Source organism: Hydractinia symbiolongicarpus, chromosome 12 (genome assembly GCF_029227915.1).
Source record: "Hydractinia symbiolongicarpus strain clone_291-10 chromosome 12, HSymV2.1, whole genome shotgun sequence".
NCBI classification, from domain to species: domain Eukaryota; kingdom Metazoa; phylum Cnidaria; class Hydrozoa; order Anthoathecata; family Hydractiniidae; genus Hydractinia; species Hydractinia symbiolongicarpus.
The window spans coordinates 10703639-10717952 of NC_079886.1; the positions used below are offsets into that span (position 1 = coordinate 10703639).

The following is a 14314-nucleotide window of genomic DNA, read 5'->3' on the forward strand; positions in this document are numbered from 1 at the left end:
TTCAACTTTAGACGTTATTGTCTGACGTTGAATAGACGTCAGAAAAAGACATTTTCACTTTCAACGCAAAATCAACGTCTATTCAATGTCACAACGTTGAAGTGACCACTGCCTGTGTAATCCTATCGTGTAATTGTACGACGTTTTTAGCAGTTGCAGATATAAATAAGATATACATAATATAGGAAACCATCGGCTGCCTAAAAAGTTGAAAAAAATAAGTAGTAAGATTTTTGTTTGATAAAGATGATGAAAGTCTATTCTTAACACTGCATCTCTGTGTATTGTTGTTCCTACGTTACTTACTTACGTTACTTTATTATTGTAAGCTCGTAAAATCACGTACTGTGATTTGTTGGATTTCATTTCAACTTCTTATTCCCTTTAAAAAGGTAAACAAGATTGCGGCATTAAAACTTATGAATTTCAAAATTTTGCGGAATAAAAAGAATACGAACAAATAATAGGAGATGAATGAACGGGAAAGTTTCTAGGTTTAAATAGAAAATAACCTCTTGTTAAAAATGAGAGTGTTAATCCTCCCAAATTTGACGGAAAATTCGCTAATACCAATTTTTATTCTCTTTTTCCGGAATAATCTCTTTTGTTTTAAGGTAGCTAAACTATATGTGCTTCCTCCCCATTATGCAAAACTTTAAAGCGACGCGTTTTACTCTTTATATACAAACTCCATGCACAAAATGTGTCTAATTACTCCAATCTTCTTTTATACGAAAATTTTAAAGTAACTCATATTTTGCAATAAGGATTGTGTTCACGCCATAATGTTTTCACAGACAAAAGAGAAGCTTTCGTTTTTTGTGTTTACATTCTTTATCTTTGTTTATTCGTGTAAGCGATTTGTTTCCCTGTTTACTATAACCTAGCATGTTGAATTGTAGAAAAGCGACGCGTGTACATTTCTTTACAATCTTGTATATGATATGGAAGTAGCTACTACGCATAACCTTATTTGGCAGTTCTTCATTTTAGCGCGAAAACTAGAATGAAATCGACGCCATTGAAATGTTTTGGTTGACGTGACACAAACACAAGAGTGTATAACGTGTTAGTTAATCGAAAACATATAAAAAATAATTTCTTGAAACAAAACAGAAACTTAACAAGACATATTTAATCTATATTTTGAAGTCTTCTTTTCAACAATATTTACCAATGTTTTGTATTCTCTGTCCTGAAAGAAATTTATTTACTTTCAAAGTAGCTTAAAGTTCTGCTTAAATAAATAACAGGCGATGTTATCGATCAATATTTTTGCACAAAGTTTAACAGAGCCAATGGTTTTCGTAAGGGTTGAAAAAATTGAAAGCAAAACTAATGTATTTATGTCGTGATTTTTTTTAGAAAAACCATGTTCGTTTGTTTTATCAACTGTGGCTTTGCTTGTTACACTTAGCTTATCCAAGCTGTGTATTCTTACGAAGGTCGAATGTGGCTGTTAAATATTTCGTGTAGTAGTAATGTTTTAAGTGATTTTAAAAACTTCCTGTTATGCTTGCCAGTAACATCAAACTTTCTGTGGACTATGTTTTTATTTTGTTTTAGGTGTTTTATTTACCTTTCAACTTTTCCCTTACAGGTACAAGAAAAAAGTTGCATGCGAATCAATTTTTTCCGATAACAACACCGAGGTGTTATTCTTCCGTGAAGAGAACACTGATTTTAATTTACCTAACGCAGAGTTACTTAACTAATTCAAAATGGCGTCAAAAAAAGTCAACACAACATCAGAAGTAGGAATTCATGATAGTGTTTTAGGTGGAACGTTGCTTGGAATCAACTTTTTTATCATTCTACTTAACGTACTAGCAATCATGGTGATAGTTCGATTTCGACATAAGAACGCGATAGATATATTTGTGTTAACGTTAGCCATGACTGATTTACTAAAAGGGATGATTCCAGTTCCAATGTCAATTTATATATACATGACGGACGCTTATCTTAAAGTAGGTACGTACATATTAAGTTTTTTCTACTATTCTCGAAATTGAGGTATCTATAAAAGTATTAAAAATTATATACAATCAGGGCTAATGTTAGGGTTTTATTAATTTACGTGCAGATGTTTACAGACGTGCATGATAAATAGCTGGTAGTATTTTTGTTCCGGGAATGTTTAAATGAATATTTCAAAAATATAGGAAGGCTAGGCTTTTCCACCTGCATCTGAAGGACTGGAATGCTTCTTAATGCTAACGTTTTAAAAGACATCAATATTCAGCTATAGAAAAATTTAAAATGTGAAAAGATAAATCTTGAATTTATTCACGTCTCCACTCAACAATAGCATGAGTCATTTACGTGAAGTTTGTCGTAACAAGATATGCACGTGCAAAACAAAGAATAGCTATATATCTTTGAACTAAACATTTGAACTAAAGTTAGTATAAAGTTAAGTATAAAGTGTAAATACATAATAATAAATATAATTATATAATAAATAAACACAGAAAACAAGGAAAAGATTTACACAGTAAACTCAGATGATCAAATATAAGCACATTTGCATTCTCTTTACAGTATTTTACAAATTTTCTGTGTCATGTGGAGTTTCTGTATCCTATTATATTATATACCATTATTACATATACTATATAATACCATATAAAACATAAAAAAAATTATTTTTGTTTATTATTACTCATCAAAGAGAAATTACAACTTTTAGACCTTATGTCAACAAGAATATAGCTTCACAATAAAAACTCTCATTGTTATTTACCTCGTCATATGTTAGGAACAAATAGTTTTGTAACAAATAAAAATAGTTTTTACAAAACTAAGTAAAGGAAAGTCTACTTGAGTAATCACAGTTTACCACTTGATGATTAATTTAGCCTAAGTGGGCCCAAATATAGACGGAGCTCGTAATAACATTGTGGTTGTATCCTTCTTGAAAGTATTTGTCTGCGGGTTTTTAAATCGTAACTTTTTTCTCCACATCAAATATACACCAATCAAAAGTAAAAAGATGCGGTACTGTGCCTGATGATTGAGGCTTCTCAGAACAAAAACAAAAAACATTTTTTTAGAAAAAATGACACATATTTTCTTAAAAGAAATCTGTTGATAGGAAATTGGGTACTAAGTTCCCTAAAGGTTTTAAAAACTCGTACTGCTATATCTTATTTAATAAAAAATTTAGGTAACTTTTAGGGCCATTTGAAATTGGACAACGCATTTTTGCCCTCTCGTTACCTGTTTAAATGTTTGTAGTATGCGCACAAGTTTTCACTAAAAAACCACATGCAAAACGGTTAATCACGAAATACTTAAGAAACCTAAACTGGTAGGCCCTCTGATTGGTTTACTTAGGGATACAAAGAAGACATATAGGAAAGAAAAATCGTTGCTTTTAATGACATCACTCCAACAAACGGATTAATTTCAGTCAATCCTTTCAATAAAATACTTTTCAAACATGTCGTGATCTAAAGAATCCCGTGGTGTGGATCCCGGATAGGAGTTTAACGAGATCTGTTTCTGCCTAAATTTCCTTCTTTCTTTACAGGAACTGTTGGATGTAATTTCTTTGGTTGGATTGCTTTCTTTACAAATTCAGCGGCTATGCTTATATTGACGCTCATGGCAATTGAAAGATTCTGGGCAGTGGTCAAACCATTCGCCTATAAACGCTGGGTGACAACAAGAAAAGTTCAAATCGTATCTGCAATTGCTATGTTGATAACAGCCTTTCAATCTGCATTACCAGTTATTGGTGTGGGAAGGATGCTACCATACAATGACGGGGCGTATTCTCATTTCGATTACTCCAAGCACTCCCATGGGACGATGGCATATTCCATTTTCATTATTAGTTATGGCTTTGGAATGATCGGCATAGTTATGGTGGCGTATGGTTTTGTTTTTTATAAAATTCGCGACCTCATACGCCGACATAGAAAACTGTCGGCACATCGAAAAAATGGGAGTAAGTCACCGAGAGGGCTTAATTTAAAAACGGAGAAAATGTTTTCCTATCTGACAGTGGCATTGATGGTTTTATTTTGGTTCAGTTGGTTGCCATTTTTGGTAAGTTACTCTGTGGTTATTTTTCCTATTTTTTTGTCATGGTGTTAGATGTTGTTTCCGTGACTACTGTTACAGCTGTAGAATATCTTATTTTGGTTTAGATGGTGGTGACAGCTAGCCAACTAGGCGTGGATATTCCATTAAAAAACCTAGATCTATTTGCTATCCGAATAGCTGTTGTAAATTCAATGTTAAACCCATTAGCTTGTGCAGCGTTATGTAAACCGTATCGTCGTGGTATATTATTTTATTTAAGAGTAATGTGTTCATACGCTGGATTCCAAAGACCTGATAGTGACATTTGGGGTAAGCTAAATATTTCAAAATTATTCTAAGGAGAGTAGTTTGTATCTCGTTTAGAGGGTGGTAATTAAGCACAGGACAAATTTAACTCACAACTCACCCCCCCCCCAACCATAAAATAAAGAATAAAAGTAATAAATAAATAACGAGGTTAAAGATTGTTAACTATATGTTATTTCCAATTGTTAGATCCATGGCGTCGGGGTACTGCATCAACTGTGCGGAGAAATACACGCAAAGCAAAAGAAAATGAAGATAGAGGCGATCAAAGAATACGATCACTCACTGATATGGGTGGCAGCTCACTTACAGACTCTATGGTTCCAACTGATTACCAAAGACACAGATTGCCCTCTGACCTTGAAACATATGAATCATATCGCCAAAAAAGAAGGGAGTCAGTGCCAGAATCTAAAAAGGAAGAAACAAAGGAAGAAAGAAGGCTATCAACTTTACCAGAAATTCATCACGAAATAGGATTGCAAGATAGCAATTTACAAATTTACAGCCAGCAACCAACAGCATCGTCTAGTAGGTCTATTGATTCAGGCATTGATGGAAGTCCTGACACACCTCATACAAAACAAGGTAAATAGTTGATAGGGTATAAGGATGAACGATTTAAAGTACAGCTTATTCTTTCAATATTTGCAACCATTATAATCATGACTTCAGGGCTTTGCGATTCGAGATTACTATTCCACTAGTGAGTTTAGTTTCATTTCAATGCCGACAATAAATGTCTTGTTCTCCTAAAAAAAGAAGTCATGAACATTATATTTTCTTTACAGAAACTGCTTGATATTGCATCAAGGTAAATAGTTGACATTTGTGGAAATATAAGATGGGAATTCTCTGTCTCAAATACTATCTAGCACAAATTTTTGTTTTACTTGTCGCAGTCAAATCGACAAATACCTTTTTTGCTATCTGGTGTGTTGATACTTTATGGCACAAATAGCCTCGCAGACGAAACACGGCCACTATTATAAAGGCTAGTGGTTAGGCCCTGGAAAAATCCACGGGAATTTTGCTATCAAATTATTTTCAGACTAGCGATTTAGCGGAATATTTCATGCATCTTTGACATTTTCAATTTCTAGCTTAAAACACAGCTATTATTAATAGAGAGATATTAGCAGCTATTTGCCAGCCTAGTACTATCTATTACTTACGAGATTATCACATTAAAGTGTTTCCATTTATTAGTCACTGCTACAAAAAACATTTGGTTCTATTAACATCATGATAAACATATCATTGCCCGTAGCTGATATTGATAAAATTTTTATTTATAAAAAACAGTCTATTATCAATTTATTTTTCACAATAGCATAGCAAAAACCAGGCTTAGTAGCTACTTATGTTCTTAAAAGATTTAAGTTCTTATTCTTTCACAATTGTCCTAATTCACTGGTCTGCTCTTGAAAGATAGCCCTCTGATACACTGACGTCTGGAAGTCTTTTTTTCCAAAATAGACGAAATAAGAATCTAAATACAGAGATACAGAAACAGTGATAATACCAGCTTTTCCAAACGTTGCGGGAGAGTAATACCATTAAATGCATTGAAACAAATGTCAGCATAGATTTACTTGGGATAAAATGATTCTGGCAGCTTCATATTATTTCTACCATATTTTATGATATTTTGCTTTTTAAATATGACAGCTAAAACATAAGTTGGTCATTAAAGTTTGTTGGGAAACAGGAAATTTGTTTTCTTAATTTCATTGGTTCCTAAAATATCGGAGCAAGCAAGTATTTTTTTAGTATAGTGTATACTGTAAAGACCTTATTCCTTTTCATGTTCTACTTATAAAGGAATCGAAGTTAATCAATAAACATTTTGTTATAGTTGAAGAAGGACCAAGTTCCAACAACAATAAGCAAGGTTGTACGAATGCTAAAGACGTTTTACCAGAAAATTTAGAAAATGAAAAAAAGAATAATCAACATCATAACAAGAATTGCATAAGAACGGAAGAAGGTTCAAATGAAGCCTCGCCTGGTCAGAGAAGAAAATTAATGCTACTTGATCGTGTACAAAAATATCTTGGTTCTAAACGTGAAACAGCAGATGTGAGAAATTCGTTGGAACTGCTTCGGTCATCCATAGCGTCGGAGAGAGATCCGCTGATTTGTCCTGAAGATATGGAAAGTCCGGTGAATAACAATGATATTTTTTCAAAAGGATTTGAACATAATAAAGAAATTAGTTTTGTTGAAAATCTGAACACTCAAAAGACTGCAGATCTTTCCGGGAAGGAGAGTGAGACAGCAGATTGTCTGAAAATAAAAACTCATATTGACGAAAGACGTGAAAGTCAATCTTGCTCTAATATACCTGATTTTGTAGATAGCTACCCATGTGGTGGAAGTGGTATGCGAGATTCTTGTGGCGAGACTAGGCCTCGGTCATACTGTGATAAAATAATCAACACAAATATTCGAAACATGTGTAGAGATTCAATTATTGATTCTACTAGAAGTTCGGTTATCGATGGAAGGAAAGGGGAATTAGGTAACAGTTAATTCGTTTTTTGCAAAACCCGAAACTAAACACTTATAAACCCGAAACTAAACACTTATAAACCCGAAACTAAACACTTATAACCCGAAACTAAACACTTATAAACCCGATACTAAACACTTATAAACCCGAAACTAAAATTAGGTAGTTTACTATTTTTTATGTGTAGTTTCCGTGTCAATACCGAGGTTTGTATATTTTATTAAAGTGGTTTTTCCTCATTAAGTATGATTTATTACTGGCTAATTTTTGCACGGATAATTTTTGAAACATAACGAAATGGGGTTATTTTAAAAAAAGAATGAATCAAATGAAATGAAAAATTTTAGTTTTATAATAAAATAAATAATAAAAATTATAGCTTCTATAATACTGGGGGAGGGGTGTCTGAAAAAAGTGACAAAATAAGTTGCTAGTGATGAATTATATTTCTGAATAAAATTTTCCTTGACGAAATTTTCACCGCTATTGTTAGTAGTAAGTTGTCACTGAAAGTTTTTAAAACTATGCGTGCATTTTTTTTTAGAATCTGAAACATACGTCACTAGACCAAGATGTTTTTCAGAAGGGGCTGGCAGTGATGCATATACGAGCAGCAATTTTAAAGGTAACGGAAACACTCGAGATCTCGATGTTTCAATCAACATGATTGACTCTATTACTAAAGAGTTGTTGGATTTCTCTGAAACAAGTTTACACCTTGTGACAACAAGTACACATGAAAATACACCAAACAAATACGAAAGAAATACAATATACTTTTAAATGTCAAATTATGTGAAAAAGTAATTTCATTTTGACATAAAAATCAAAGGAATAGTGCACATCACTAAAAAAGAAATGTTTTACAGTCACAGAAGATCTTATATACATATTCCTGTTGTTGGATTCAAAACTGTTTCAATGAGAAGAAAGGAATGGGGAAGTATGTAGTGATTGCTGTGTGTAAATCCAGTTACAACTTAACATGTTGGTCTTTACATTAAAAAGGTAGATATCAATTGAAACAGACATCACGAAGCTTAAGCATATCGTCATACCATAACAGATGGGTGATACAGTACAGTTGCTTTGCAACAGAACATCAGTGAACTACTTTAGCTAAAATTCATTTACATTATGTTATTGAAGTATATGTTATTGAAGTATACTTCATCTTCTGTTAGCAAGAAATTTTGCAAATTATCTAAAAAATGTTTTAATGCCATTATCTTGTTGCATATAAAGGCTTTTTATGCGTTTTCTAGCATTTCTTCTTATCAAAAGTACTGTAACTATTCTGGAGAATAGAAAAATATTTTGTGTGCCGTTTATATAACAATGTATTTGCACAACCTTTTCAGTTGTTATCAAACTGATGTTTTACAAGCAAAAATTAGTGCTGAAACATTATATTGGAAATTTGCGAAAGTTTGTGTTAAATTCGATCGAAAAAATTAAGGTAAAATTATACTTCTTAAATACACAGTGAGCTTTAAATGAAAGATAAATTGCTGTAAGTAATTAATTTGTTCACCAAGAATTTGCATTTTTGCAATTCTTTGTGAATTTTTTTAATTGGAACTGAGAATGTCCTCATGTTGCGTTTCAAATATTTTCTATTGAGTTTCAGTAAAGTTTCATCACTTTTCTTATTAGCATTTGAAGAAGACATTTGTTGTTTTCTTGTTATTTTTTTTTCTATAATTTTTTTGTGCATAAGTCCATGTTATGTATAGATTTATATATTTATTATTTCATCTCTAATATCACATTTGTTTTTTCTTGAATTTCTCAAAAATAGTTTCTTTTTCATTTTATATTGTTAATTTTTAACAATTTATTTCTCGACTGTCTATGAAAGTTTCAAGTTTTATATGCTTGTTGAACTCATTGCCCTCCATGCATTCTTCAATTCGAGGATAGAAAAAGAAGTATCTTTGTTCCTAGGACATTTTACCTTTTTGATGATCGTGATGGGTTAGGAGCAAAGAGTTACTGGAAAAGGTGAGAAAGGAGGGATCATGAATTTAAGACCATCCAAAGTAGCTAAGAAAGAACAGCTCTTGACCGGTTGAACCTAGATTATCTACAACCTCCACAAAATATGCTGAGACAACTCTAAAAATAAGTCAAAATAAAGGTTCTCTATCCCCTCACCCTGTATTAATGTTGCCTTACTAAAGACTCGCTAAGCACAGGCAGCTACTACCCTCAACCTTGAGTTGGGGGAAGAGGGGTGAAAATTTGCAAAAAATTCAGTTTTTCTTATAAATTTTGGGGGGATTGTAGCTTCAACGTTAAAAAGAATTGAAAAAAGAAAAACACAACAAAATGACAACACGAATTGGGTGAATACATTGCGGAAAAAACTATGTTTTGTTTAGAAAAAATGAAATTGGTTTAGCACTAAAATCCATTAACTTCTAAAAGGAATTTTGAATATTCTTTTTGAAGTCTTATGATAGATAAGTATACAATTGTAGCGTACATCCTAAACCGGAAACCTCTTTACAACATCGAAGCTCTACGAGGTCGACAGTTTTATACTCTCTATAGTGGACACTCATAAGGCACCGTTGATGTCTGCTTAAGCGAGATTTTTATACTGCTTAACGTCAAAATGCACGAAAATCCAATTTTCCCAATTTTCTGGTAAAATTCTCGAAATTAGATAATGCAAGCGTTTGAATTATTGACATTGATTCTTCCTAATAAAAAAGGCATGGTGATATGTATTGCAACAAGTCTTGCAATTTAATACTTTTCCGGTGTAGAATCTGACTCAAAAAGCAAATGGTTAGGAGTTTTCTTGAATTTTAGATTCGCTTTTTTTCATTCCCGTAAAAATGTTTGAAGTATACCAATCCTTGGTTTTGCGGAAAACGCTATGTTTAATAGGCTGCGACAGGGCGGGGTGTACCACTTTTTTAACCGTACTGATCACCTAGAAAAGTAAAAGTAAGTTGTTTCTTGGAGTTTAGGAACAGTCAAATTTGGGTGTCTCAGGGTTTTTTCTTTGTCCCTCCACACTGCCAGGCTGTCAGGTTAACTACAGCTAACCGGCTTAAATTATACCTACCTTGCGTTAGCAGCTAGCTAGCTACACTTGCTTACTTTTAAAATAAAGTGGTAGCAACTATTGGGCACAATACGTTTTAAGGATACAGTAGACGTCCGTTAATTCGAATGCCGCTTAATTCGAACTTTCCGTTATTTCGAACAAATTTCCAAGTCCCTTGAGTTTGGTTTAATAAAGTCTTATATTTTGAGCTGCTTAATTCGAACTCCGCAATTCGAATATTTCGCTAACTCGAACAATTTTTTAGTCCCAAAGCTGCATTATGCTCGTTAATTCGAAATTTTGTGTATCGATAAATGAAATCTTAAGGGAAAATAAAAAAAATGTATTCATTTTTATTCATTCTTTTTTTGCATCAATGGTGGAAAAATTTCTTTTAATTTATCAATTAATTAATTGCGTGTTCGAATTAACGGACGTCTACTGTAAAAATAAAAACTAGCAATATGATGTCAACAATAACATTTCTTTCTTGTTTGACACATTTGACATTTGATTTTTAGCTAGCCTAACCATATAACGGATACCAACAGTTTTCAGTCATTAATAAACTTGAATTTCGTGTCTAGTGGATAGGATACATTCCATAAACCATTAAAGAATACCCTTCTTTAATTTTAGTGTTATAATGGTAAAGCCACAAGTTAAATCTTCTGCTAATGTTGTTGTCTTCTTTTTGTTGCGACACTATTATGAAAAATGTGCCCAGACTGCGCTGTATAAAAGTCGGTAAGTGCGTCTAGTGCGTAAAGTAGCCACAATCTTGGTTAAAACATATTGCTAAATATGCTACAAAATATGCTAATTACGAAGTTCGCAACCCCATGGAATTTCGTAGGTTATTTCCATATCAGATACATGCATTTAAACATGTCACAGTTTACTTTGTTAATGATCAGAGTGGACTGAGGATATTTGATTTGATCCAAACTTTTAAAATGTGCTAATTGTTGCTGACGTCAGACTGGGCATTTTACACTAATTTCGGGTCCTTCGGCGATCGCGGATTTTTTTGGTATGCAAGTGTGCTAGAGAATGTGTCTGGCAAATTTTAAATGCTGTATCTCTTACCTACGTGTGTGTAAAGTAAAGACTTTGCACCCTGTCTGGAAAAAACTGCCTTTGTCTCAATATTTTTGTCCAATATTGTAATCCTACAGCAAATGTTCTTTCTTATGTTTTACAATTAAGCATTGGAAAGCAGCTTACATAAAATGAACGAAAACAAAATTTTAGCTAGGGACGAGAAGCACTGCACGAATACAAAATATTGAATACAACGGCATAAAAAGCTACCACACAGGAGAAAACAACTAAATCAATGCACTCCTCCGTAACGAGCAAATGAAACCATAATTAGAGGAAGTATCATATTACACCTCTCCATCTTTTTAGGTTACGCACATTACGCGGTCCCTTCAAGTGTATCCACTTTTTGCGGAAAATACGATGAGACATGAATATCTTGTAAGTTGATTTGTCGAAGGGTTAGTCAACTGTGTCTTTCACGACTCAAACTTTCTTTAATTCTTCTTGAAAATCTTCAACAGCTCTCTTAACTTATTTCGTATGGGGATTGATATAGATAGCTTTTTTGTTTTTGTTTTCTGCCCAATTTCTCGAAAACTAAAATTACTAAGTATTAATTATTTTAGAAACTGATTTTTATTTACATGTACGTTTTTAACTTCTGCATCATCTATTATTTTTTTAGGCTTCAGCTGGAATTAAAACGTACTTACAAAAAAACAAAACGTGTCTGTAAAATAACTCTGTTTATCGTTATTATTATATCGGAAGTCGAGCTAGTTCTTAAATTTGCATGTTTGCGCTGCCCTAATGAAACGAAAGAAAACTTAAATAAATAGTTAAACCAAAAAAGCAAACAAGTTTTAAAGAAAATATATTTCGATGATATATTTTTATAAAATGGACTCATTAGTTGCAAGAAAGAATCTGTACTAGTATTATTAGCAACCTGTTGTCGCAGATACAAATAAACAGTCTGAAAGAGTTCACGATATGCGACACAAGTTTTAAACTTCGTGTGTCACTGATGTTGCAGTAAAAAATATCGGAATGAATGAAACGTGCGTGAAAATATTCAAGAAAAATTTCTCCGTCACTCTAAATGTTCTTCTCCTTTTGATTGTTTATGTTTGTGCGATTGTGTTTATATTGTTTTCTAATATCCTGATGATTATTGGCACCATCAAGTTAAACAAACATCTTTCATTATCGAAGAAGTTATTTTTATGTCAGTCTTTTTCCGATTTAGTCACTGGCATTTTAACAGTCCCGATTCAAATCGGAATGGTTATCAATGGATCAAAGAGCAATTGCACTTTAGTATCCATCCAAGCATTTTTTAATGCATTTTCACCTAGCTTGTCAATGATGTTATTAATGGTAATATCTCTATTTCGTTACGCACTGATAACAAAGAATTCCAAAGCAATGAAATTAACATCACCGTCAGCAGTGAAATTTATTCTAATTATCCAAGTGTTGTTTTCGTTGTGTTACGCATGCTGGTATTGCTATATTTCACGCTTGACTCGCCAATTACATCACGTAATTTTCTTGATATTTTCATCCGCTTATGTGATTTGTATCGTTACTGGCATGATTGTTATAAATTTGCGATTGTTATTTCACATCAACAAAACAAGCAAGAACAGTGCGTTACGTAAAAATTCAAACATCATTCAATACCATACAAAAGCCACTAAAACCATACTTATTATAACAGTCGTGGCTATACTATGTTATTTGCCACTTATTATTTTATTTCCATTTGTTGGATTTCTAATTGTCACTAATGATCCTCGTAGCCATTATTATAACTATATGCTTCCTTGGGCGCATGCACCCATTGTGTATAATTCTGGCATCAATTCTATCGTATATATATCCCGGAATGGTGGCGTATTAAAATATATGAAAATGTTTTTCACAAAAACTGTTGCCCAAGACAATTTTTCAAATGATAGGAATTCCTGTGGCCGATTGAGTTGTCCTGATAAATAAAATGTTCTACATCAATTCTACATACTCAACAAGTAACAACAATGCAAAAATGATAGACGATAAATTAACTTTACGTAGGTAAAGAAGCATTTACATGAACCCTTTAGTTGCTGCTTATTTTACCAAATCTAAATTTCTACTAAACAGCCTAAAAGCGACTATTGTGCATTAAAGTCTTCTTTTTTCTGTAGGAATTTCAACAGGACCACTTTCATAGTGTGTTTTTAGATCACAAGTCCATGTAAATCAATCCATGTAAATACCTATTGATATTAAACTCAGCAATAGTTAGTCGATGTTATTTTTGGTAAAAAAGTCACTGCGTTTGTTATTCGCTCTTGCTAATGTTAATGTCATGCAATATAATGTGGTTACAAAAAAATTAACGGATTAAGAACTGATAATATTTTTGTTTTTTTAGTATTGGGTGTGCACTGTAAAATTGAGATAAATATTTAACTGGGTTATTTTCTTGGTTACACGTTGTGAGTAGAATGCAACTTTTTGGATGTTTGCGTTGCCAAAAGGGAATCCGGTGCAACGTCAAACATGCTATCACGACTTCTCTTACTTAAAGCTCAAGTAATGTGAATTTTTTCAGGGTGCATCGCCTGCATATGGACGTGCATTACGGAGAGCAAATCAGGCAAAAATATAATTTTCTACACAGAATAACTCAAAGTTAAAACTTTAAAGGCAAATGTAAGTCACTTAAAACATCGGCCATACTAAACGCCTACAAGTTGAGATATCCTTGTCGGCGTAGTGAGACAGTGAACCAAGAAAAACGCAGTTAAAATATTTTAAATTTTAAAATATTTAAAGTGGACAGGAAAGATAAGATATCACTATTTTTGCACTTCTATATTACGTGTGTGCAACACGATCACCTAAAAATGTAATGATAATGATTGAATTGTATTGCGTAAAAGTAAAATGATATTTGATCATTTAAATTTTTAACCGCGTAGAGTGATGACACAACAAAATAACAATAATGGTAGCGTAGTTGTTGTAGCTAGCTAGCTAAACTTCAATGGATTCTGCGGCTGTAGAGGCTATTAATTTTAATCTTTTTAAACCAAAACCCAAACCTAGTCAATATATGTGGAATTTTACACTACTGCGACGTTATAAGAAGAGAACGTAAGGCTCTGCTAGTGGAACTAGTGGAGAAAAAAACAACAAGATTCGGCAAGAAAAATTAGTAAAAGAAGTACAATCATTAAAAATCAAATCTATATCTATAGTCTCATCTAAAGGTAAGTTTGTAAGAATCATAGACAATGAACTCGTTAGATGTTAAGGACAATAATAAAGGAACAAAAAAA

General features: G+C 32.8%; 2 protein-coding genes across 2 annotated transcripts; both read left to right on the plus strand.

Moving 5' to 3' along the window:
- Window positions 1-1568: 1568 nt before the first annotated feature.
- On the plus strand, window positions 1569-8714 carry LOC130622297 (uncharacterized). Its single transcript, XM_057437746.1, has 6 exons — window positions 1569-1974; window positions 3536-4056; window positions 4158-4362; window positions 4549-4947; window positions 6218-6883; window positions 7419-8714. The coding sequence occupies exons 1-6, from the start codon at window positions 1722-1724 to the stop codon at window positions 7655-7657; spliced, it is 2283 nt and encodes a 760-aa protein (XP_057293729.1). The 5' UTR covers window positions 1569-1721; the 3' UTR covers window positions 7658-8714.
- Window positions 8715-12032: 3318 nt separating this feature from the next.
- Window positions 12033-12983, plus strand: LOC130621241 (neuropeptide FF receptor 2-like). Its single transcript, XM_057436551.1, has one exon. It carries the CDS (start codon window positions 12033-12035, stop codon window positions 12981-12983), a length of 951 nt encoding a protein of 316 aa, XP_057292534.1.
- Window positions 12984-14314: the final 1331 nt, after the last annotated feature.